Source organism: Ranitomeya imitator, chromosome 1, assembly GCF_032444005.1.
Source record: "Ranitomeya imitator isolate aRanImi1 chromosome 1, aRanImi1.pri, whole genome shotgun sequence".
In the NCBI taxonomy this organism is placed as follows: Eukaryota; Metazoa; Chordata; class Amphibia; order Anura; family Dendrobatidae; genus Ranitomeya; species Ranitomeya imitator.
This window is the reverse complement of record NC_091282.1, coordinates 831,618,812-831,646,104: the sequence shown is the minus strand read 5'-3', so window position 1 is coordinate 831,646,104 and position 27,293 is coordinate 831,618,812. Positions and strand designations below refer to the sequence as shown.

The following is a 27,293-nucleotide window of genomic DNA, read 5'->3' as shown; positions in this document are numbered from 1 at the left end:
GGCGGATCCCCTCTCTCTCGTTGGTGCGGTCATGGGTTCCGGAAAAAAAACACATTACATTACCAGTAATATACATGTTTTTCCTAACCCATGACAGCACACATGAGTGAATAGGATCCACCCCATTACTGGACAGGAAGCCCCAAGCACAAAATAAAAGAAAACTCCCACTTCCTCCACAATGCGGCTTCCTGTCCTCTGGATGTAGGAGCCTTGAGCACATGTTTGGAGCAGCCATGAATCATGGAGCACCATAGTGTGTTCTATAGCAACCTCTAGTAAGAAAGGCAGTGAGTACAGGAGCCCAGTTGGGCTCTAAAATGCTATCAGTGGGAAAATCTACATTTAAAGCTTCAGTATCTACCCATGTTTGATGTTTGGACTACAGCTTTGTGGTTTGGTAACCCAGCCTGGAAAGTTGGCTAGTAGCCTGGCGTTTCTTGCTTAGGTGCTTTGGCTTAGTTGGCTAAAAAAGTGTCTTGTTAACATGTCCTGTGTTCGACTTTTAGTTAAAGGTACCTTCACACTCAGCAACTTTACGAGAACGACAACGATCTGTGACGTTGCAGCGTCCTGGATAGCGATCTCGTTGTGTTTGACACGCAGCAGCGATCTGGATGCCGCTGTGCCATCGCTGTTCGGAGCTAGAAGTCCAGAACTTTATTTCGTCGTCAGGTCGGCATGTATCGTCATGTTTGACAGCAAAAGCAAAGATGCCAGCAATGTTTTTACATGGAGCTAACAACCAGCGAGAACGATAAGTGAGTCGCCGTTATGTCACTGGATCGCTTCTACATCGTTCTGGAGTTGCTGTGTTTGACGTCTCTACAGCGACCTAAACAGCGACGCTCCAGCGATCGGCTCATCTAGATCGCTGCAGCGTCGCTGAGTGTGACGGTACCTTAAGTCTTGTATAGTGTTTGTGTATTGAGCCTCATATCTTGTGCATCGAGCTTCATTTGGTGCCACATAGTTTGTGTTGAGCCTTATGCCTGGACTCGTGGCTTGTGTATTGAGTCTGTCTGGTTGACCTGTCACTTCAAGCCTGGCCTTATCTCTCACATTTAGCCTGCCTGAAGGTTTTCGGGCCACTTAGTTGGGAAAGAGCCTGCTATATTAGGTCTAGGATTTTCCTCAACAGCCTCATGGTGGGACTTGATGGGGCCTTCGGTGGAGTATGACTTAGTGGTATGTACAGTGTGGGGGTTATGGCTTTTGCCTGGTTAGCCAGCCAACTTGGTGCTTGTAGATCTATTTTCACAAAGGTCCCAAAGCTTCACTACTTTTTTTTTTGCTAGCAATATTGCTCGTATTGGTAAGGATGGCTCCTGGATGATTCCCTTGATCTGTGGTCACTATTAAATACAGTCCAAAGGGTAGCAGGTGAGTACAACAGATTCTATTAAATTTCTCGTACTTGGATATTGAACTGATCAGCATTTAACATCTATATCCCTATGGTCCTCTTGGTAAGGGACGTTAGCAGTGGCACCAATCAGAATGCCTACTTACCAGCCGGGAATCATAAGAGGGACTGCTGAGAATTTCAGCTTCTAAAACCTCTACAGTTCAGTTCACCCACATAGTTAGAGGTGCAAGATGGATAAAACTACTGTAAGTTCAGTTAAAGCTCCTGGCTGGAGTCTCTGAATGGCCTTCTGGACGTTAAGTGATTAAACTTTCAATTCCCCAATTTACCCCCCTGATATTGAGTAGTAAGATGAACCTGGTTGTGCCAAGTCAAACGGCACTACGGTCTACCCTCTTAAGGGAGGTGCGAGTTGGACTCACCTGTAGGGGGCTAATAATCCATGAATTGCCCCAATCTACCCTAGGGGAAAGATAAACTTGATTGTGCCAAGTCTGGTGGCACTACACCGGTGTGCATTCTAAAGGGAGGTGCGAGCTGGACTCTCCAGTATTGAGGGCTGATAAACTACCAATTACCTCAAACTACCCTCCTGGAATATTGTAGCAAGATACTTGATTGTTCCAAGTGGTGTGACACTATACTGGTCTGCCAGGAGGTGTGAGTTGTACTCACCCGTAGGGAGACTGATAAACCAACAATGGCCCCAAAACCTACAAGAAACAAAATGAGCAAAAAACCCTGCTGTAACTAAATAAGTAAAAAGCAAGTGCATTTAAATAACTTGGGGTTCATAGTAATACGGTTTTTGATCAAAATTAGCATAAAAGCCATCCCACCGTCGTCAAGGTGCCCTGATCAGGATGGAACCTACACTGTCTAATATTAAAAACCTTATATGCATTTATTTTACTTTTGTGGCTTTATTTATATGTCATATGATGTACTGGAAAACGGGAAAAAAAATCAAAGTGCAGTGAAATTGCAAAAAAGTGCAATTCCACAATTGTTTTTTTGTTTTGCTTTTTTACCATGTTCACTAAATGCTAAGACTGACCTGCCATTATGATGCTCCATGTCATTGCGAGTTTGTAGATACCAAACGTAGCCGTCTAGGATATTTTTTATTTTAAGTGGTGAAAAAATTCCAAGGGTGTTTTTTTTAAAGAAAGTCTCCATATTATTATTTTTTTTAGATCTGGGGCTGGATGAGGTCTCAATTTTTTTTTGTGTGCCAAACTGACATTTTTATTGATATTTGGTGTACATACGATGCTTTGATCGCCTTGTATTGCATTTTAATGCAATGTTGCAGCAACCCCCCCCCCCCCCCCAAAAAAAAAAAAAAAAACTTCTGCCGTTTTTGATTTATTTTTTCTCTTTACGCTTATTAACCAATCAGATTATTTTTACATATTGATGTGTCAGGGTGTTCTGAATGTGGCGATACAAAATGTGCATTTTGTTTAATTTTGCATGGGGGGTGATTTGAACTTTTTTTTTCATATTTTGAAATACCTTTTTTTTTTTTACTTGCTTCCATAGTCTCCATGGGAGACTAGAAGCTGCGATAAATTTAATTGCCAGTTCTACACACCGCAGGGCTTCAGCCCTGTTTTGTGCAGCAGAAATGCTCACTTGCTATGAGTGCCGACCACAATGACATGCACCTCGGTGTCCATATCGGATTAAGATTTGTGGCATATTGAGCACCACCGCACATCATGAATTTGACAAGCGGCGATCGCCAAGCCCACATCCCACTCCAGTTCCGCCTACTTAGTTGGCGCTGGGCGAAAACGATGTGAACGTCCAAAGTAATAATTTTAGTTATGCTCAAATTATGTGACTTTTCAAAGGTTTTTACAGCAGAACATTGGCATAAAAGCTTGGATGAATCAGGCTCAGTGTATAGATCCTACACATTAGCTGAGCAACACCCAAACACTAATAATTAGGTTTTAATATTAATCCTTATTGCATTAGCCTTTTTAATAAATGTGAAGATCTCAATGCTGCATGATTGTTTGTACATCCCATAAGAGTATTTTATGCCATAAAAAAAAAAGTTTTAAAAAGATAAAGGTGCATTGACCGTATCAAGCATACTAATGTGTATATGCATCAATGTGAAAGCAAAACTTTTATACAAATGTCAACGGTTGTTGGGAAAGATACCAAAGAGCCTTGTGGAGCGGAATGTAGTACATCAGCACCAATGCATACAACTGAAAATGTATGCGAGACAGCTGACGGCAGGATACACTAATTACACGTAAAAATACCCAGGGATGATTATGTAACAAAGACCCTATTGGCTTAAAATAATTTTCTAAAAGTTTTGATTGCAGTAGCTTTCCCCCATCTTAAATAATATCTAAAAGAGCAGTTTAAAAGATTAAAAACTATACGTATTAATTATTTGTCAATCAATAGTGGATTACAAAATATTTTACAGGCATGTGAGTATAGACTTACGAAGTTGGGAGGGTATGTATACCTATTGCCGGCCGCATCTCGTTCAGTGGGCATGGCCTTAATCCATACATATCTAAGGAGCGAGGCTCCCGCCCACTAGTCAGCCACCGCCACGTCACTAGTTGGGGTACAGCCTCGCTCTATACAAGTGTATACACACACACAGTGACTGCAGACTTATCAATTTGGACTGGACAACCCCTTTAAAGGAGATATGCAAAGTTTCATAACTTTCCATGCTACAAAATTGGAAAAACAAAACAAAAAAAAAATTAAAGTTTAGTTACTCTTTAACAAGCTTACGAACGGGCCATTTCAAACCTTTCTGACCAGGCACATTTTCAGGTTTTATCATACACGCGCATTTAACGGCTTTAAAAAAAAAAAAGGCTTTTTTTGTAGTACATGAGGCTTAATTTTAGTCATGTTCACAGCCTAGTTTTTTCCATTGCTATAGGCAAAAATGTAAAGATAAATAGGAAACTTGTCTTACTTTTATTTTTTTATTGACCACAAAAGGCCACTAGAAATATTTCACGTTGTATTTTTATATATTGTAAATATTTTTTCTTCAATGGGTGTGGGCCTAAAAACAGATTCAGACTGGCAGTACATTATTTTAGTCTAGTTTTATTTATGCTTGTTTTTCTATGTTATTTTTGCATTGACTTTTTTTCATTTTAAACAAATGTACCCACAAAATACCCACAAAATCTTAAAATACTTTTGGGGGGCATTTTAACATTAATAAGTACATTTTATTCCTGATTTTCTCTTCTCTTCGATATTAACCCCAGGTACAGGGGAATTTCAGCCTCCTGCCTGCATACAGTGATCACATTCACTGGGTCCAGAGGAGGAAGCACAGTCAGTGCTGCTGCACCCTAATCTATATACACAAGCACTGGTTACATTTGGCAAGATGTACATTTTACCGCATAAAACTTTGTTGTGAACGAGCACACAGCATTTGTACTTCATATTATAGGGAAGCACTACTAGGAAGATGCAGTTGCCACTTTGTCATCTGGAGTATTTTCTTGCAGTTTTGTTCAGTAGATATTTAAATGTATTAATAGTCTGAGGGTTAACAACCTTATTTTAGTGCTTGCTTTCCTAGGATAAATAAACTGTTGATAGAAAAAAATTTTTTTTCCTAAATAATGTTAAGCCATTTGAGAATCGCTCCACCTGCAAATATTGTGAGAGGTGGTGCCTTTATAGTGTGCATGTTTTCACATGTACATATAGACATGCAAACAATAGAAAAGGATGCTTCAGGAATTCCCATCTTCTGTCTCCATCTTCAGATATTGATTAATGATGAATGCGGTTATGCATGGCCTCGGTCTGAAAATAAAACTAGAAATATGTTATATAGACCAGACATGGGACTGGTATTTGATTAAACCAATAAGGGATAGTTTTCAGAATTTTCATATTGCTGTTTTTTTTTTCCTGTTTGAGGAGTGGGCAGTCCAATATTTATATCAACTGGTACAAAGCCCCGGAAGAAGTCACAGGAAAGCGAAACCTGGGTCGGGCCTCAGGCTACATGTGCTTTAAAATGTTCCGAGCATTTTTAATTCAACTTTGACCAACAAATGCACATTGGCTTTTTATTAGTCATCAGGACCTGCGGTCATGAAGCAACTGAAGAAAAAACTGAGATTGCTATTAACAAACCAGGTAGAAGAGTGGAAGCACACAGCCACAGCCTTTGTTTTCTACATTGCATGTATCCTTGTTTAATGGGTGGTGTGTGGAAGTATTTGGCGAAACAGTGTTAGGCTAGGTAGTCATTGCATCTGTGCAACTAGCTTACAATATACATTGGGAGTTTTTCCCCAACATATACTGTAACATCGCCATAGGTGACCATTCAACATGCTGAGGCTTAAAGTCTGGTCAGTATGCACTAGTATACTGTCCAACTGTATAGGTAAGTGCAGGCACTGTTCTATATAAAGAGCCAATGCAAAAAAAACAAACAAAAAAAAACATGATATACATTTCTTTACATTGGGCAACTCTGGTGGATAGATCTGCCTGTGTATAATGTTTGGTGTATGCCTTCTGAAACATTGGACACAGATGCATTATTGTAGAAGTAAGGCTCGGTCCATAATGCAAGTTTTAGCTCACCGAAACAGTTAGAGACTTATGTGGACACTTATTTTTCCTACTGTGTGAAGCAAGATGAACCATGTACTACAGATTGTTGCAAAGCTATAAACTGAAGCTTTTATATAAAAAGGTTGCTGAAACAAGACAACCTATTTCAAAAGGAAATAACGAGTACTCATCTATATACACACACAAAATTAGATAATCAAAAAGTTAATTTATTGCAGTTCTTCAATATGAAACGTGAAACTCATACATTAGTCATTACAGTGTGATGCATTTCAAGTGTTTAGTTAATGATTATGGCTTACAGCCAATGAAAACTCAAAAGTCGTTATCTCAGTAAATTAGAATACTTTATAACACTAGACTGAAAAAATTCTGAGCGACACCAAACTCAATGCAGGTGAGCTGAAGGCTGCTATCAAAGCAACCTGGGCTTCCATAACACCTCAGCAGTGCCACAGGATGATCGCCTCCATGCCACGCCGCATTAATGCAGTAATTGATGCAAAATGAGCCCCGACCAAGTATTGAGTGCATTTACTGAACATACATTTCAGTAGGCCAACATTTCGGATTTTAAAATAATTTTTTCAAGCTGGTGTTATAAAGTATTCTTATTTACTGAGATTATGGCTTACAGCTAATGAAAACCCAAAAGTCATTATCATCAACATTAACAGAAATAAACACTTGAACTCGATCACTCTGTTTGTAATGACTATCTGAGTTTCACTTTTTGTATTGAGGAACTGAAAATAAATTAACTTTTTGATGATATTCTAATTTTGTGAGATGCACCTGTATATTCTCACACACTACTTACACATAATATACACACACATGTATATCATTTATATATACACATACACACACAATATACACACACATGTATATCATTTATATATACACACACACAGCGTACATGAGCAAAGATGAAGTAGTCACTATATCACACCAATTTCTAACACAAAAGCCAAATGGAAATTTATATCATGTTTTATTTATATACACTTTCATAAATTAAAAATCGGTCATTCTGGATGAAATTCATGTACATCTTTTTCTAAAGACACAAAACAGATAAAAATACATTTGTGGTGGAAGATATTTTTTTTCCTTTTTTTTTTTTTTAATATCACTTTTCAAAATGTCAAAAGGAACAATCTACAAAAAGGAAGATAAACAATTTCGAAAAAAAGATGGGAAAACATTTTACAAGGCATACGGGCAAGTATCAAAATAATTACTAACCAAGAAGGAATCTTTAAGAGTTTCTTACAAAGATCTGGTTAAGTCTAACATCCTTCTAATGCAAGACAAAAAATAGACCAAATTGAAATCTATTATACAAACTGCCAAGCACCCTTATTATATTTATATATCACACTCGGTCAAGGAACAATTGTAGAATGTTGCTTGGAGCAGGTTATTAAGGCAAGTAAAAACTATATATATTCCTCAGCAGATCCAAGTTTGGAATGGAAGGCTCTGAATACCAATCGATACACAGGCCACTTTATGGTAACAGAAAAATAGCTTAAACTCTACCCTCCATATAAAACTCTGTAGAGGCCACAATTTCTTACACAAGTCAGACCGCAAGAACAATGGTGGAACACGGCAGCATCGTTGACTGGTCAGGGAGTGCATTTCTTGTTGCATATGACTTGACATAGCACCATAGGGCATCGCGACTACGAAGATGCAGTCCCTACCTTGTAATCTGGAGTATTGTCTTGCATTGGATTTTCCTGTAGATACATACTTACATAATCTGGGGCCAACAACCTACACAATTTAGCCTTTGCCTCATTAGGAAATACATACTGGAATAATGACTCCTACCCCATATGACATAAGATGTAATGCTGTACCCCAAGTAAGTACTACAACGACGTGTTGGGGTATTTAACCCAAGTTCAAGCTTGCTTAACCCATGAAAGACTATGTTTGGCCTCAAATACAGGTCCTTCTAGGAAGGGTACTAGATTTAGGACCATATAAAGATATTTGATATATGTGCAAGACTATATACATATAAATATGTACTTATACACAAATGTAATATACACACACATTTACAATATATGCAATTATAGCTTAAGTTATACGTTGGAGGAAAAACAAAAAAATCAAGTACGGTATCTTCAAAATCTAAACTCTCGCTTTAGACTTAAATAGCAGGGTCAGTTGGATATTTAATACAGCATCACTACTGTGCCTTAATAACCTGTGATAAATAGTTCCTATTTTACAGTCACACAATTAGCTGCCATATCATTTTATAGGAGGAAGGGGCAAGGGTGGACACACAAAAAAAAGAAAAAAAAAATGGAGTAGAGCTCATTTCGCTGAGCAGATCGAATATGTCATCAAACTAGGAAAAGAACAGAATGTACTTTGGTTATACAGATTTAGACATTAATAAATTAAGCACACATTATACTGACACATCGGACCTCAAGTCCCAGTGTGTACTGTTCAAAGAGCACCGCAACTTATCAGCACCAGATAACCGAGGCACAATCTTATGTGTAGCACCAGTTGACTCTGCGAGGGAAGACAGACACCCTGACATAACCCTCGTGTTCATCCAAAATCCATGTGCCATTTCAATTTTCTGCTCATTTCTTGAGCTACGTCCTCCAAGAGATAACGCACAAAATAAAGTTACAAAACATGATATATATAATATAAATAAAGTACAATTGTCATTTTCCCGGATGTTGCAGTTGAGTTTTCATTCACAGTGGAACAATGGTGTGTCCTGGCACTGAGCTCAGTAAAGGATTAAGTGATTTTGGAAGTTTAACCAGTGGTAGCTACAAAGAAAAGAATACGGGGGAAATCTCTCCCCACACAAAACTTTGATGAGCACCTTTTTTTATTTTAAGGTTAAAAAGAAAAAAAAAAAGAAAAAATAGCAGGTCTGTATTTGCATAGGTGAATTCAACTGAGGTAGACGTTTAAATACCTGTGGAAGACAGAGGCAAAACATTACAACTTTACATGGCCATACTCCATAGCACCAACCAACAGCACAAGGCTAAGTTCACGCTCACTGATCAGCGGTTTGAAATGGATCCAGTAGCAGGAAAAAAAAAATAAAATGATTTGAGCAGACCACTATATTTACAACAGGAAAAAAAAATACAGATTGTAACGGGATCGTTTTTTTTTTTTGTTTTTTTTTTATTGAAATCTATGAAAATGGATAAATAGCCATCCGTTTTTTTGTCTTGCAAGTAAAACAGATTTGTTTGTTTTTGCTTGATGACCGCTGGAGATGTGAACTTAACCTTACACCCCAATAATAAAAATACAAAAGAGGTTCAATTCAGACTGCCAAGGAGAAGATTGGATCCATGACAACCTGCTCTTCTCTGACAATCTGATTTAGGAACAAAAATGCTCTTTTGTAGTTTTCAAGGCAGTCCAAGTTGTTTTCTGAACACCATTCCCCCCTTCAAAAGTTAAACATTTTAGTTCTGTTTTTGTGTCCTAGTAAAGGGTTATTTTCATGGGTCATCAGGAGTGCCTCCTAGCTGCCCGGGGGCTCCTGAAGATTTCAGTCGTTCACACCTTCAGTACTTGCTCCACATTTTCCATCACTATGTGTAAGCCAAAACCAGAAGTAGGTGATAAATACAGAAGTGGTGCATATGTTTCTATTATAGTTTTCCTCTGGTTGTTCCACTCCTGGTTTTGGCTCATAAATACTGACGATGAGTATTTTACATGTGCACATGGCCTAGCAGTTCAGACCAGCAGCACGGTTGAGCAGCTAGTCCAAACTACCTGCATATCTCATCACATTCGTGATGAGTGAACGTGCTTGGATAAGGTGTTCTCCGAGCATGCTCAGGTGCTAACAGCGTCTTTGGCGTGCTCGAATATTAGCATTTCCAGCACCTGTAGGTCTCGCAAGTGTTCAACAACTGCAACAAATACAAGGATTGCCACACAAACAGGCAACCATTCATGTGTTGTGTCTGCGAGACATACAGCTGTGGAGACTCAAACAAATCATTTGAGCATGCTGAAAACACACTGTCGCCTGAGCATGCTCGGAGAACACCTTATCCAAGCACGTTTGCTCATCACTAGTACCTTTGCCTCAGAAGCATAACAAGGGGCACAGATGCTGGCTAAATCCAGCGATATGGCCAACTTCAGAGGAGAGCTTACAAGTCCTATAAAAAAGAGCTTGAAAGTGTGCGCTTCTTGTTTAGGAAACCAGCCAACTGATCGACTGCAGAGGTGGTCGGTAACATAAGCAACAAGCAGTAAACTACAAAAATAAACATCTTTATGTTGAGGCTGGAGATGATTTTTTAATAAAAAAGGTACATTTCAAAGTTTGCAAACCCCTTTAAAACCATGAAACCACATCTGTGCCACAAGAGCAAAAATATGAAACCATTTGGCAAGTAAATAATATATATTTATATATATTTTTCATTAGTTTTCTTTAACCACTGATGATACAAGACCTTCAGATGCCTTAATGTCTGTAGTATATATATATATATATATTTATATCCAATGAATGATAAATGTTGGATACATTTTGAAATTTACTGCATTTAAAACTAAGAACAAAAAGTAGTCCAGCAACAGAAGGGCATGAGAGGAGTATTCTCAAATATCCAAGATTACTGGCTTTACTTATAAAGGTTAAGAACCTTTCCGAAACATCTACCACCATACCCAAGTGGCTCTATTAGTTTGGTCTTTGGTAAAATATCACAACTGGCAGTTCTGTGCTGGAAATGCAGCGTAATGCAGAAACAATGAAGGCATTGTATGGAGGATAAACATTTTTTGCACAGGGAAGAAGGGAGAGGATGATGGGATTTACATTTTAAATGGCTTCCCTGACTTTTTCAAAGTTGGGTTTGGAAGGTCTATTGAGCACAAGCTAATAGGCAATAATCCAGAGGGATCCCATTATCTTGAGATGTGTGTATTTCTCTACATTGCTTAAATACCCATTTCTGATGTAGAAAAAGGTTTTGGACACCTCACAGTTTCTCATTAAAATGCGGTTTTCTCCCATATATATGTGATACACCAGATATACAGGACACCTCAATTCTTATTTAAAGGGAATGTCACCCCAAAACCACCGGCATCAGGGGCTTATCTACAGCATTCTGTAATGCTGTAGATAAGAACCTGATGTATCCTGAAAGATGAGAAAAAGAGGTTAGATTATACTCACCCAGGGGCGGTCCGATGGGCGTCACAGTCCGGGTCCGGCACCTCCCATCTTCATGCAATGACGTCCTCTTCCTTGCTTCCTGCCGTGGCTCCGGCGCAGGCGTACTTTGTCTGCCCTGTTTAGGGCAGAGCAAAGTACTGCAGTGCGCAGGGAAAGGTCAGAGAGGCCCCGCGCCTGCGAACTGCAGTACTTAACTCTGTCCTCAACAGGGCCAGACAAAGTACGCCTGCGCCGGAGCCGTGGCAGGAAGAAAAGGATGACATCGTATGAAGATGGGAGGCGCCGGACAAGGACCACGACGCCCATTGGACCCAAACCGCATCGGGACCACCCCTGGGTGAGTAGAATATAACAGTTTTTGCTTATCTTTCAGGATACATCGGGGGCTTATCTACAACATTACAGAATGCTGTAGATAAGCCCCTGACGCCGGTGGCCTTAGTTTATAAGCCAATTTTGGGGTGACAGATTCCCTTTAATATAGGATTTCGGTCAAGTCCCTACTGTCCTAACTAACATAGCAGATGTTTCATATGATGTGGAACTGTCCTAACTTGGTGTCCTTTTGTAGCAACGATTAACAGGGTTTATTCAGTTGATGTAGAGCTTACACCATTAGTATGTATATTGGGATATGTTGAAGATCTGTCTATTGATGACTGCAAAATGCGGCTGCACGTATGTTATATATGGCAAGAAAATTGATAGCCCAAAACTGGATAGCTGATCAGGAGCCTATGATCAGAATTTATTGATAAATTTGGAAAAAGACATATACCTAAAAAGAGATGCGATCTCTTAATTTGACAAGATATGGGGCCTATGGATTAATGGCTCTGGTTCGACATCTAGGGAATTGAGGAGATTTCACCTCGACTTGCTTTGAGCTGTGTTTATATGGTGCCTCAAATTAAACTTCTTTGAAAATGAATAAAAATGTTATTAGTGTTTTCACAAGATATATTTAATTGGTTTGACTACTGTTACTATGTTCAAGTATTTGTTCATCCAATTATTCTGGTTTTGCAGAGCCAAGATATATAAATGACGCATGAATAATGTTTAAAGATTGGGGGGTGGAAAGATGTGTTTCTCCAGTGTTTGTCTGGTTGTTGTTGTTGTTTTTCTCTATGGGTTAATCTTTATAAAATTTAAAAAAAAATTGATTTAAAAAAAAAAAGCTGTTTGCATTCTATGGTCTCTGTATTGCTGGCTGCAGAATGTAGTGACAAGGAATACGTCAGCGAGTGCTGTCTGACAATTTATATAGATCAAATCTTCATTCCGAGCTCATCTCAGCTAGTTTATGACCCCACAAGGTTCAGCTCAGCTTTGATGTGGTCAGAAATTGGCTGAGAGGAGCTCAGAAGAACAAGCTGGCCCGTGAAGAATGACCTCCCGGATGGTTCTCAGTTAGTGCAAAACAGTGGCTATAGAAGGAAAAGGGTGCAACATTGTTAATAGAAACCACATCGCAAAAATGATTTTCAGCTAAAAAATACATGCATTTAAAAAACAAATAAATATTAACAAAAAAAAACAAAGATACAATAAAATACATCCACCAACCTAAATATGTGAATGGATATAAGCTGAAATAATTATTTCTGAAATACAGAATCAGTTATACAATCCAAAACCTTCGGGGCATGTATTTTGTACAATTTATATTAAACATTACTGAAATATACTACATTATGGATGTGAGTAGGCAGCTTTCAAAATATAATGAAGCTTTGACAGAATAATAGAGCTGTATATCCTATGTAAAGGGATATTCCAGCCCTGCTCTATTCTGCGTCGGAAGTTTCTGACTGCACTTGCTTCCACATTGGGGCGATAGCATGGCGGGTGACATCAAAGCTAGCGATACCTGACAGGACATGTGCACAAACATGACATCACTGAGCACATTTCCCAATGCAGAAACGAGTGGAATCGGAATATCCCTTTAAGAAACCGTTCCTCAGCAGGTCACCCCAGTTCTGGATTCCCGACGCTGTGATTATTTCTGGACAGCATTTCGTGAGTGGTTTCTGCATGTAAATAAAAAGGTTAGCCTCAATCCTTTAGCTGGCTAAGGCCGGAGTCACACTAGCCTGTAGTATCGGATGCGAGATGCTGGTGACCCTCGGCTCCTGCTCTGCTGAGAGTGTGATCAAAGTGTCCGTGCTCCCATCCTCTCGCATCAGAGAATAGCAGCAAAGGTGCGGAGGAGACAGAGAAAGGAATTTCTCCATCTCCTCCATTGCCGCTGTACCTGGGAATCACGCTGTACTTGGGTGATATTTGAGTACAGTGCGATGTTTCACCTGCACCCATAGACTTGTAAGGGTGCGTACGATCAAATTCTAGCAGCGTGGTGCAATTGTTTTCGCGTGCTGAATCGGCATGGGAAAATAATCGCAGATGTGAGCTGCCTTGTAGTTTAACATCGGGCCGAGCGCAATCCGAATTTTGATTGGATTGCACTCGTCCAATTTATTTGCAAGTGTGAGGGATCTTAGCAGACATATATTCTACCTAGTTAATGTTCTCTGAGATAAACAGCCTGGCCTGCAGACTCCTACACTGTACAAAGCATAGACACCTGGCTGGAAACATCAGGAATTCTGGAAAACATCTATAATGCTCTTCATGGGAATTCTATAGTCATACATTAAAATATGACAACGCAAGTACTGATTAAACACCTTCTGGCCCATTAGGAAATGATGAGATGGTAACCATGTCTTTCCAGAGAGCAGTCGCAGTACTACATCAGGGTGATTGTGAGGGCACAGGAGCTGCACAAAGAATTATTCATTGGTGCCAACTGATACAAACAGGAATCTTGGGGTAATGGCCGGAATTAGACAGAATTCCAATCCTATGCATATAACGAGGTGTTCTTCCTTAAGGACTGATATGATGGGATATGCCAGAAATGTCCGATCTATGTGGAACTCATTCTTAATGTGAAAGGGCCCCCATTGTGTGCAGACATGTTTAGAGCAGTGGCTTCGCATGCACATCTCTCATTAATTCCTATAGGAGCTCCACAATTGAGACAAGCTTGCTCTACAACCATCAGGGCTCACATAGAGATTAATGGAGAGTCGCACATGCACAGCCACTGCTATTCCTGACAGCGTGCGACGGGTGCCCCATTCTTGAGATAGGTATGGTCCCAACAGCAGGACCCACATATATTGCATATTTAGGGCATATCCTGTCAATATGTCACAAAAGTCCTCGATAGGGTAACCACTTTAATCCCTTACATGTTGTCATGGTAGCCCAAGGCCAAACATAGGTCTGCCATGACTTCCGACATCTACCACAGCTTTGCCTTTCTGTACGGTATAAGGTGCCTGTCAGTAAAACTGATACTCAACATATATATATTTTTTAAAAGCACCACCGCTTAAAACAACTAAAAAAAGGATTAACTTAACCTATGGTACAAAGATTATGGTATGCCCTAAATAAGATAAAACACATCCTTAAAGGGTTAATATGCACAATAATCATTCCAAATCCATAAGATGGAAAACGCCCCAAGATCTACAAAGAAATAAAAATATGGCATGTTGGGCTCTTTGTGGGTTTCGGGCCACCGGCTAAATTAGGCTCCATTTCTTCTATGCCAGCCACATGTGGCAGATATTGCTTGAATACTGTAGGGTGAAGCGGTCATTTTGGTAGGTCTGGTATACTGCACAGAATATAATTAGCATTTGTCACGAGGTTTCAGTTAGTTGGTGGCTATAGCCGCTTCACAGGCAGAATACAGGTAGCATCAGGTCACACTTTTACATGTCATAGTAGCGCAAAGGTCATCATGCTAAAGAACAATCACTACTTTCATATTCATTTGCAGATGGGAGGAGTGGGTAACTCACCTCCTACTGTACCGCCAGTGACTCCAGGAGATGTAAAACTGCCCATGCCATGGGAGTTAGCTAAACGGCTGGCTGGGCCAGACACATGTACAGGCACGGAACTGAAGAGAGACTGCAGCACCGAACTGCTGGCCACTGAATTGAGACTACTCTGCAGTGTGAGCTGGGAGCCGGCTGTAAGGCTGCTCAAGAACTGGTGTGGTGTCTGGAGAGGGTTAGGGCCAGGTCCCTTGCCATTCAGTAGCACACCTGCTGCCTGTGACATAAATAAGTTGGTCCCTGCTCGGCCCTCCCCATCCCTTTCCCGACTGCGTGGACCTCTGGAGCGATCGACTCTTGTAGATGGACCCCTTTCCTCTCTCTTTCCACCATCGGATGAGCACTTTTTATTCAGGAACAAATTTCCATCTGGTGTTTTGCCCATTTCCAGATTGCTAGCTGACCCAGGGCTTGAACCCCCGGAACCTCGACGGGCCCCATCTCCAGAGGGATAATGGGTGTTGTAGCGTGGGGGTGAAGCAGAGCTGTCAGGGGTGCGGCTGGGAGCAACATCAGAGATCGGGGAGAAGGTAGACTTCCATTTGCCTATACTCTCACAAGAGGATTTTCTGCTGGGATACGGTAGACCTAAAGTGGGGGAGGTGAAAGGAAGGATGAATAATGTGAGGAAGAGGTAAATGTTTCTTAGTAATTATTTGGAACAGAGTGCCATTGATGAAAACAGTCAAGTCATGAGAACACTAACCTCTCTCCCCTTCACTCTTCTGCGGGGAATCTTTATTCTCAAAACTCAGAGTGGAGCTCTTCCTTTCTGTCCTACATGGAGGGAAACGAAGAGGAGTCAATTTATTCTAGAAACACAAAATCCATACCTGCCATTTTGTCAACGACATCTAAGATCTGAGCATGCGGGCAGTGTTCAGACATGGTATCTGTGCGACATTCTGTACACCTCCTAATGGGAATTCTACAATTTCATATCCACAGCGTGCTATGGAGCCCATCTGCCATGTTTTTATTAATGCAGGCTGTTTACATAAAAACACACTGGATTCAGTATAATTTGTGATCCAGAGGAAGCGAGTGCAGGACAACAATGTCTACTGAACTGTGCAAAGAAGTCAACCATCAGCACTCAGACACGGGATGCACGCTCCAAAGTCCAAGGATCCAATCGGACAAAAACGTATATAGAAAAGGAAGAGCAGCATCCATACCAGGTGATGATTGTCCAAAAATAGTCTTTATTCTGCCATGGTAAAATTATTTTACCATGGCAGAATAAAGACTATTTTTGGACAATCATCACCTGGTATGGATGCTGCTCTTCCTTTTCTATAACAATGTCTACTGAGTCACAGTGCCACTGAGGTGTGCTCAAATCTGATCAGATTATAATAATATAATATAATAATAATAATAATTTTTATTTATATAGCGCCAACATATTCCGCAGCGCTTTACAAATTATAGAGGGGACTTGTACATACAATAGACATTACAGCATAACAGAAATACAGTTCAAAACAGATACCAGGAGGAGTGAGGGCCCTGCTCGTAAGCTTACAAACTATGAGGAAAAGGGGAGACACGAGAGGTGGATGGTAACAATTGCTATAGTTATTCGGACCAGCCATAGTGTAAGGCTTGGGTGTTCATGTAAAGCTGTATGAACCAGTTAATTAATTTTTTTTTTTTTTTTTTTTTTTTTTTTTTAAATATAGGCCACACAGGGATCGTTAGGTTAATGCATTGAGGCGGTAGGCCAGTCTGAACAAATGAGTTTTTAGGGCACGCTTAAAACTGTGGGGATTGGGGATTAATCGTATTATCCTAGGTAGTGCATTCCAAAGAATCGGCGCAGCACGTGTAAAGTCTTGGAGACGGGAGTGGGAGGTTCTGATTATTGAGGATGCTAACCTGAGGTCATTAGCGGAGCGGAGGGCACGGGTAGGGTGGTAGACTGATACCAGGGAGGAGATGTAGGGTGGTGCTGAGCCATGGAGTGCTTTGTGGATGAGGGTAGTAGTTTTGTACTGGATTCTGGAGTGGATGGGTAACCAGTGTAATGACTGGCACAAGGTAGAGGCATCGGTGTAACGGTTGGTGAGGAATATGATCCTGGCAGCAGCATTCAGGACAGATTGGAGCGGGGAGAGTTTGGCAAGAGGGAGGCCGATTAGTAGAGAGTTACAATAGTCCAGACGAGAATGAATAAGTGAAACAGTAAGAGTTTTTGCAGAGTCGAAAGTAAGAAAAGGGCGAATTCTAGAAATGTTTTTGAGATGCAGGTAAGAAGAGCGAGCCAGTGATCGGATGTGGGGGGTGAATGAAAGGTCAGAATCAAGGATGACCCCAAGGCAGCGGGCATGTTGCTTTGGAGTAATGGTGGAACCGCAAACGGAGATGGCAATGTCAGGCAAAGGTAGGTTAGTAGAGGGAGAGAACACGAGGAGTTCAGTTTTTGACAGGTTTAGTTTCAGATAGAGGGAGGACATGATGCTAGAGACAGCGGTAAGACAATCACTGGTGTTTTCTAATAAGGCAGGCGTGAGATCAGGAGAAGAAGTGTATAGTTGGGTGTCGTCAGCATAGAGATGGTACTGGAAGCCAAATCTACTGATTGTTTGTCCAGATTACAGAAAAGCAGATGTAACATACACACTAATACATATGTGTGCATTTTACGTCTATGTGTGTATAATTATATATATATATATATATATATATATATATATATATATATACATACATACATACATACATACAGACACACACACACACATAGCTACTGTATTTTATCAGAAAAGGACAGTGTGAGTCGAAACGTCTTGGCCATGGAATAAATATTTTCAAAGATTTCAATGGAGGACATGCTGCCTCCAATTTTTTGGCAATGGACTTTGAGGACTGCACCCTTACCCCTTCACCCCGAAGCCTGTTATCACCTTCCTGACCAGGCCAATTTTTACAATTCTGACCACTGTCAATTTATGAGATCCTAGCTCTGGACGCTTCAATGGATCCCACTGATTCGGAGACTGCTATTTCATGACTTATTGTACTTCATAATAGTGGTAAAATTTCTTTGATATGACACATTTGTGAAAAAAAATTGGAAATTTTGCCAAAAAATTGTAAAATTTTGTAATTTTCAAACTTAATTTTTATGCCATTAAATCAGAGAGTCATATCACACAAAGCAGACATTTGGGAAATGTTAATTATTATCAGCACAATTTAAAAAATAGAAAAAAAAAATCTTAGGAAGTTATAAGGGTTAAAAGTTTCCCAGCAATTTATTTTTACAACAAAATTTGCAAAACCATATTTTTTCTAGTGATCACATCACATTTGAAGTGACTTTGAGCGGTCTATATGATAGAAAGTACCCAAAAGTGACACCATTCTAAAAACTGCACCCCTCAAGGTGCTCAAAACCACATTCAAGAAGTTTATTATCCCTTCAGGTGCTTCACAGGAATTAAAGGGAATCTGTCACCTAATTTTGGCCCTATAAGCTTCGGCCACCGCCATGAGGGGCTTATCTACAGCATTCTGTAATGCCCCTGAAAGATAAGAAAAACAAGTTAAGATACCGTTACACTAAACGACTTACCAACGATCGCGACCAGCGATACGACCTGGCCGTGATCGTTGGTAAGTCATTGTGTGGTCGCTGGGGAGCTATCACACAGACAGCTCTCTCCAGCGACCAACGATCAGGGGAAGACTTCGGCACCGTTGAAACTGTCTTCAACGATGCCGAAGTCCCCCTGCAGCACACGGGTAACCAGAGTAAACATCGGGTTACTAAGTGCAGGGCCGCGCTTAGTAACCCGATATTTACCCTGGTTACCATTGTAAAAGTAAAAAAAAAAAAAAAAAAAAAACACTACATACTCACATTCCGATGTCTGTCACGTCCCCCGCAGTCAGCTTCCCGCACTGACTGTGTCAGTGCTGGTCCTAAAGCAGAGCACAGCGGTGATGTCACCGCTGTGCTCTGCTTTACGGCCGGCGCTGACAGTCAGTGCGGGAAGCTGACTGCGGCCCTGCACTTAGTAACCCGATGTTTACCCTGGTTACCCGGGTGCTGCAGGGGGACTTGTACCCTGGTTACAAGTGAACACATCACTGGATCGGCGTCACACACACAGACCCAGCGATGACAGCGGGTGATCAGCAACCAAAAAACTCATTCCCCAACGACCAACGATCTCCCAGCAGGGGCCTGATCGTTGGTCGCCGTCACACATAAGGAGATAGTTAGCGAGATCGTTGCTACGTCACAAAAAGCGTGACGTTGCAACGATATCGTTATGTGTGAAGGTACCTTTAGATTATACTCATCGGGGTGGGGGGGGGTGTTGGGTCCGATGGGCGTCACAGGTCTGGCACCTCCCATCTTCATAGGATGTTGCCCTCTTCCTTGCCACTGTCGCGGCTCCCTCACAGGCGTAATTCTGTGCCCGGTTGAGGGCAGAGCAAAGTACTGCAGCGTGCAGGCACCGGGAAAGGTCAGAGAGGCCCGGCGCCTACGCATTGCAGTACTTTGCTCTGCCATCAAAAGGGCAAATCATTACGCCTGTGCAGGAGCCGCAACTAAAGATGAGGATGACGACACCGTATGAAGATGGGAGGCGCCGGACCGCACTAGACCGCGCCTGGTTGAGTATATTCTAACTTGTTTTTCTTATCTTTCAGGTTACATCGGGGGCTTATCTACAGCATTATAGAATGCTGTAGATAAGCCCCTGAGAGCAGTGGCTGAAGCTTATAGGGCCAAAATTAGGTGACAGATTTCCTTTCTTTATCGCTTCATTGGGGACACAGGTAATAATGGGACATCCCAAAGCAAGCAGTCCCTAGGGTGGGAAACAGGAAGATCCAAGGAATAAATGAGTTCAGGTCGGTCGGTGGAAACCCGTCGCCTGCAGCAGATTCCTTCCCAGGCCTGCATCAGATGAGGCATGGGTATGAACCCCGCAAAAACTCGCAAAAGAGGGTAAAGATGACCAGGTTGCGGTCTTACAAACTGGAAGCAAATACCTGGTAACGAGAAACCTAGGAGGCCCCCCACCGCAGAGCGGAGTGAGCCTTCACCCACGGAAGAGCCTGCACCACCGGAAGAGGCTGTTTGTCCTGAACACGGAATATATCACGTCAATAGTGAAATTAAAAGCTAGGAGCCCATTAAGGTAACTTTCAGAGATGACGAACAGGACATCAGATTGGCGAAAGGGAGCAACGCTTGAAAAGTAGACTCGGAGAGCCGTGACGGAATCCAGCTTGTAGAGGGACGTCTCCAGGGGATGGACCGGAGAGACACAGAAGGAAGAACAAAGTCTTCATCAATGAGAAATGAAAAGGCCACCTCGGGTAGAAAGGGAGGAACAGGCCTGAGAACTACCTTGTCCTGATATAGAATCAGGGGCGGGGAACGGCAGGACAATGCCGCTAACTCGGAAACTCCTGATAGACGTAATTTAACTAAGAAGACAACTGACCCAGACAAGAGAAAAAAAGTGATGTCTTGAACGGACTCAACAGTGGCGCGCTGCAGCGCGTAAATGACGAGGATAAAAAACCCATGGATCTATTGGAAGACAATAAGGAGGCGCCAGGTGGGCCACACCTTGAAGAAAACCGAGAATGAAAGAAAGAGAAAAGGACATGGGGACCAACCCCAGTCCATACTCCACTAGAAGGCTTTTCAGTATTTGTAGTACTGTAGATACACCGGGATGCTGGTTCCTTGGCCCCAATTACGGCCTGAATGATCAAATGGGAAAAAAACAGCCTCCCTAGGTCTATGGCCTCAACGGCCATGCTGTTGAACTCAGACTATGAACTCTGGAGGAAGAGGGAACCTTGAGAGAGAGAGAGAGAGAGAGAGAGAGAGGATCTGGACGGCCAGGAAGCTTCCAGGGAACGTCCATGAACATGTTCGCTGGGCCCTTGTTCGCCAGTCCGAAGCTATCAGGAATATAGGGACCCCTTCTTCCTTTAACCTTTTCACGACTCTCGAGACAAGGGGTGAGATGAAAAAGTATAAGACAGTTGAAATTGTGACCACGATATTACTAGGGCATCTAAATAGGTGGGTAGCTGGTCCCGGGACCTGGCTACGAACCTCGTGGTTTATCTGAGACGCCATGAGGCCGACGTCTGTAGAGCCCTATGTCAGCATATTTGGATGAAGACAGGGAGCTGAGCAAGCACCCGCCCAAGTGGGACCCTGATGGCTCAGAAAATCGGTTGTCAGATTTTCTACTGTCGGAAAGTGCACGGCTGATATGGCAGAAACGTGACTTTCTGCCCATCGCCGAATTCTTGTTACCTCTAACTTAACCTGTTTGCTGCGAGTTCCGCCTTGACAATTTATGTAAGTTGTCTGTGTGGAGACCGGCTGGCTCGGAAAGGGAGAATGCCAGTGGTAAAGAGCAAAGAAAATTTCCCTGATCTCCAGGAGCTTGACATTCCAGTGGCCCTGGAGGAGACTGGTGTCAGTGGCGAAGACCTGCCACCAGAGAGGAAGGAAAGACTTCCTTCATAGGACTAATGCCGACAGTGTCACCAGGTGATGGACTGAAGCACGGGATCATCCGGGGAGAGGGCCAACTGAAGAGGACGGGCATGGAACTGGGCAAAAGGAACGGCTTCCGTGGAGACAATCTCTTTCTCCTAGAACTCATATGCAGGACCGTATCAGAGAAGCTTGTCACTTTAGAGTACGGAACCCTTGGCACAGTAATGAAAACCATCTCCTTTGGAAAGAAGACACGGGCTTGGGTCGTATCGAACCTTACACCTAGAATACCCAGGCTTTGAGCAAAGGTGAGGGAGAACTTCTCTCTGTTTATAATCTAGCCGAGATGGACCAGGATATCTAGAGTAAACTGAAGACTCTGGTTGCAGTCTCGGCGGGACAGCTCCTTGAACAGAAGATCGTTCAAGTATGGAAATATGAAAAAACCCCTTGGAGAGAAGGATATCCTTGACTGCTGCCATGACGTGAATAGTCTGGAAGCAGAGGCTAGGTCGAAAGGAAGGGCCGAGAACTGATAGAGACCCTCCTGGATCGCAGACCATAGCTGAAAAGACAGAACCGAACGACTCAGGTAAACCGCTCGAGGTCCAAAAAGGGAGGGAGCGGTCAGTCTAAAGTGTACGTTCCTGGGAACGGGTGTGATCACTCCTGTGCGTGGTAGGTAAAGGACAGCCTGAAGAACTCCTGGAGCCTGCGATGCATGTCTTGATGGGCGAAAACAGAAGGAAACTTCTTTCTGGAGAAGAAAAGTCGATTTTGTAGCCGAAAGTCGCTATCTCTCTCGGGATTGCAGCAACCTTTCCTATTAAAAGGACATTTAGACATAATGAAGGGAAAAAAAAAAAAAAAAAGTAGTCAGCTTACCGGTCTTAGAAGGAATCCCCAGACTTGCCAACGCCCAGCACGGATAGGGGTGAGTGCCCACAGCGAATGGAGGTAAGAGGAGAAATTATCCAGCTGAAGGCGGAGGAGGTTCACACTTTGTGAGACTTTATTAGACAACTGAAGCGATAAATCGTTCTTTAAAAAAATCTTTGCATAGCAAACACCTGGCACACCAGTAGGGAGGATCGCTACTGGTGTGCCAGGTGTTTGCTATGCAAAGACTTTTTTAAAGAACGATTTATCGCTTCAGTTGTCTAATAAAGTCTCACAATGTGTGAACCTCCTCCACCTTCAGCTGGATAATTTCTCCTTTTATCGACATTTAGACATGGACTGGGAAAGCAATGTGCTTTTTCCTTCAGTGGCATCCGAAATTATTTGATCCAGCCTGGATCCAAAAGGGCTAGTCACTAGAACTTTGGAAGGCAAAGCCAGTGAGGCCAGAGAATGTGGCATATAGCAATATGGTGCTGGCAGCCGAGGCGGCTATCTCTCTCAAGAATGAAGCAACCTTTTCCTATTAAAAGTACATTTAAATTTGGACCGGGAAAGGGAGCTGCTTTTCCCTCCAGTGGCATCCGAAAATATTTGACCCAGTTTGGATCCAAAAGGTCTACAGCCTTGGAAAGCAAAGCCAGTGAAGCCAGAGAATGCGGCGTTTAGCAATGATGTTGCTGGTAGCCGTGGTGGATGAACCAGCCACATCAAAAGGGAGCAATCACAAGAGATATGCCGGCATGGTAATCTGATCTGCCAGATCCGGCTGACTTAGCCAAGGATTCAATCTGTCCGTCTGAAGAATCCGTAAGCGATACACTGATCCGTAAAGATAAGGCTGTCTTGGAGGACAGGCGAGAAGCCGGCGGATCCACATTAGGGATTCTGCCCATTTAATGTGTAGCGTCTTCCTATCCAGGAAGCGCTTCTCAGGGTGTTCCCAGTGTTTAGACATAATCATGACAACTTCCCTGTGATTAGGGAAAACTCCGGGAAGGACATTTTACCCATTTGAAAGTAACGGAGTGCTCCTGAGCAGGTGCCTCATCCTCCCTTAGGTTCAGAATTTTAGTAATCTTCCAAGATGAGGCTATTGAGCATATCTTGCATCTTCCAGGTCTGGTCCGTACCGAACTCAGACTGCGACTGGGAATCCATATCCGAACCAAAAGCCGCCTTTGAGGAGGGGCATGAGATGAGGAGTGCATCCAGGAGAAGGTAGAGGGGCCCGCAGGTTCCTTTGCTTTATACCCGATTTGTCCCTGTGAAGGTCGTGGTCAGGTCCGTGTGAATCACCGTGAGGGGTGTTCGGAGCACTGGTGGCAGAAGACTAATGTAGATGTCGTTCCAGGACCTGGACCAGGGACTGTGGGACTCTAGTCAGATCTGAGACTGACTGTGACATGGCAAAAGCCCACTCCGGAGGGAGGGGAGTGCTCTAGTCCCGAGCATTGGAGGGTTTCTCTGAATGCCACTTCTGTTTTACAGATGGCACAGGCGTCGCGGATTATAGGGACAGGAATGGGCCTCCCTGAGATTGGGCATAAGTGATAGAATAGGGCTAAAGCTAGAGAGAGCCAAGCCCTTATGAAGAGAGAAATTAACCAGCCTGGGCTGGTCCTACCTGATAACAGACGGCGCTGTCCTGCTCAGGCTGCAGTGTCCTCCAGATCCAGTGTGGACGCCTGTTGTGTTCTTTGGAATACGATGGTGACTGCACGAATCTTCATACGGTTTCGGATCTTCACACATTTGCAGACAGACACACTATGTCCCCCCTGCGGGGGGCGTGTCTCGGGAGAAAGGGATAGAGAAAAAGACACACTCTCTCATAGGCCAGGAGACAGGGCCTCAGCATACGTGAAATAATTTATAATTGGCACACTCCAGAAATGTGATGCAATGGGGAATATTTAATGTACATACAATAGTTACAAACGTTTCGGTCCGTGTGGACCTTCATCAGTGTACTAAGTATATAGCTGAGGTGGTGTGAACCATATAGAGGGCCCCAATAAGAGTTTAGCTTGCATCAACTGAATAGTGTTGAGGAAAAGACACTAAAGGATGTCGCAGTCCAGCAGTTGTAGGGAAACGCGCAATGGACTACGTGCAGCTACGCAGTGTCCACCGCAAGTAGACCGCGTAGCTGCACGTAGTCCATTGCGCGTTTCCCTACAACTGCTGGACTGCGACATCCTCTAGTGTCTTTCCCTCAACACTATTCAGTTGATGCAAGCTAAACTCTTATTGGGGCCCTCTATATGGTTCACACCACCTCAGCTATATACTTAGTACACTGATGAAGGTCCACGCGGACCGAAACGTTTGTAACTATTGTATGTACATTAAATATTCCCCTTTGCATCACATTTCTGGAGTGTGCCAATTATAAATTATTTCATGTATTAAGGTTTGGGAACCAATATTTGTGCACCTCCCTAGTAGGTTGTGCTGAAACATTTTCTACTAGGGCCTCAGCATACGGCATGCCCTAGTTAGCCGAGAGTCCAGTAAGGGGGTGTAGCTAAGCGGAGGGCAACCGCTTATTGGCCGGGGACCCAGTAATTGGACATGGCTACACAGAGTCCGGGAGAAGGCCCCAAAGCCGGGGGCTAAATTAACAGAGGACATGTAATTATGCGAAGCCTCGGCGCCCGCAATGACAGGACCGGAAAATGGCATTAACCAAGGTCCAGGTCCGGTATGAAAGTTGGCCACGTCTGACGGTATCAGGTAGTAGGGGCCCAAAGCCGGGGGCTAAATTAACAAAGGACATGGAATTATGCGAAGTCTCGGCACCCGCAGTGACAGGTTCGGAAACGGCATTAACAAAGGTCCTAGTGAGGAGTCCTTCCTATTGGCTGTGCTGCCAAAGGAGTGCACCGCGAAGGGAGAAAAGGCCCCTTGATAGGGAGGAAAGCGCGCGATAAATACACGCGCTTAATGCGGGGGGCGTTAACGAAGAAAAGATGGCCGATGTCATTCAGTGACATCATGTTCTGTGCAGCGTTCTCGTGGGTAAACGGTGAGGCAGGCGGGTAGCTGCCGGGGATAGAGAAAGGGACATACCTGTAAAAGGTGAGTCCCGAATCCCTCTTCACTGACGAGGATCACATCAGGAGCCCTAAGGGGGGGTGAGGCTGACTGGAAACTGGGATCCTCCTTCCTGCACCGTCTCCAGACGGTGCAGAAGACCGCATCAACCCCTTACAAGAAGGGGGGAGGTCACCGCTGGTGACCACAGTCTTCCTCTCAGCCCTCTCCGAGGTAAGGGGTGAGGAGGGGAAAAGGCAAGGACTGGCCACCAGTTATCACCCTGAAACACCCGTAAAGGTGACAGGGGATAAAGTCCTGCCTGCGGGTCCGAGAGTGGGCGATGTGGGTGATACCACACTGCTCTCTCGGTCGCATAAGTGTGGGATAACAGGGTGAGACATTACACCCTGTTACCCTGAAGAACCTGAAAGACAAAGGGAAAAGATTAATTAAAACACAAGAGGTGACCTGAAAAGGAAAAGACGGATCTGGGATCAGATCCAGGTCTGCCTCCTACAGACACGAAGCTTAAACTGAGGTACTTTGTGCCTGTCGGTGGGTGTGTACTACGGAGGAGGACCTAGTTTCCTTTTTTTGCATAGTGTCAGCCTCCTAGCGACAGCAGCATACACCCATGGTTACCTGTGTCCCCCAATGAAGCGATAAAGAAAAAACAATTTAAATATTTAACCACCAAGATTGTGTTATCCCCAAGTTTTTAACATTTTCACATTGGGAAATGGGTAAAAACGGCACCAAGATTTCCCACAATTTCTTCTGAATGTAGAAATACCCCAAATGTGGCTGTACGTACTACTACTACTTAGCCACACGGCGAGACATGGGAACAAAGCGCTATTTGCTTCCTGGAGCGCAGATTTTCCTAGAATAGTTTGCAGACTCCATATACAGAGCCCCTAAGTGATAGAAAAACAGAATCCCCCCTCAAATGGACCCCGTTTCGGAAATTATACCCCTTTGGGAATTTATCTACAGGTCTAGTGATGATTTTGACTCCATGGGTGTTATCCAGAAACAAGCAGCAGTGGATGTTGCCGAGAGAAAATTGCAAACTGCCGTTGTAGTGACCAGTACTTTGCAGTGAACAGTGCATTATCACCATCTCAGGCTTCTGGAGACACGCACCTGTAAATTAGACAGGCTCTCACCACTACAGAAATGCCAAACATGTGGGCGCTAAATGTGGTTTAGACACACTGGGGCTCAGAAGGGGGGGGGGGGTCCCGACTATCACGTATTTCAGAGATTTTCAAGGAAACCCTGGTATAAGCGCTCAGGACAGGACAAATGTGCACCGAGCCTTACTGTGATCTTTGGGAAGCAGAATAAAAAAAAAAAATCAACAGGATGTGAAGAATAGTTTTTTTTTTTTTACGCCATTCCTTGTGTGGTATAACTGATTAGATAACTTTTTCTGGTCAGTGAGATTACATTGATAACAGATTTATATTATTTTTGCTTGGCTGCTCTTAAATACTAAAAGACGCTTTTTTTTGCATTACCATATTTAAATAGCTCTAATTTTTCCATATTTCGGCTGACAGTCATGTGAGGGCTTGTTTTTTGAAGGACGAGTTGGCTTTTTTATTGCTACCATTTTTGGGCACATGACTTTTGATCGCTTTCTATTCAGATTTCTGGGAGATAAAATGAACAAAAAAAAGCAATTCAGGATTTTTTTTTTTTTTATACCGTTCCGTGTGTGATTAC

General features: G+C 42.9%; 1 protein-coding gene across 2 annotated transcripts in view; it reads right to left on the bottom strand.

Annotated features, from left to right (window-relative positions):
- Positions 1–6,960: 6,960 nt before the first annotated feature.
- Positions 6,961–27,293, bottom strand: part of DOT1L (DOT1 like histone lysine methyltransferase) — a 190,943-nt gene continuing 170,610 nt past the window's right edge. Inside the window, exons 26-28 of one of the 2 annotated variants that reach the window (XM_069740605.1) lie at positions 15,834–15,904; positions 15,089–15,715; positions 6,961–8,954 (exon numbers count right to left, since the gene is read on the bottom strand). In XM_069740605.1, coding sequence (XP_069596706.1) covers positions 8,947–8,954; positions 15,089–15,715; positions 15,834–15,904 — 706 coding nt within the window. In that variant the 3' untranslated portion in view covers positions 6,961–8,946. The remainder of the gene's footprint in view (positions 8,955–15,088; positions 15,716–15,833; positions 15,905–27,293) is intronic. The other variant, XM_069740606.1, reaches the window with a different exon arrangement.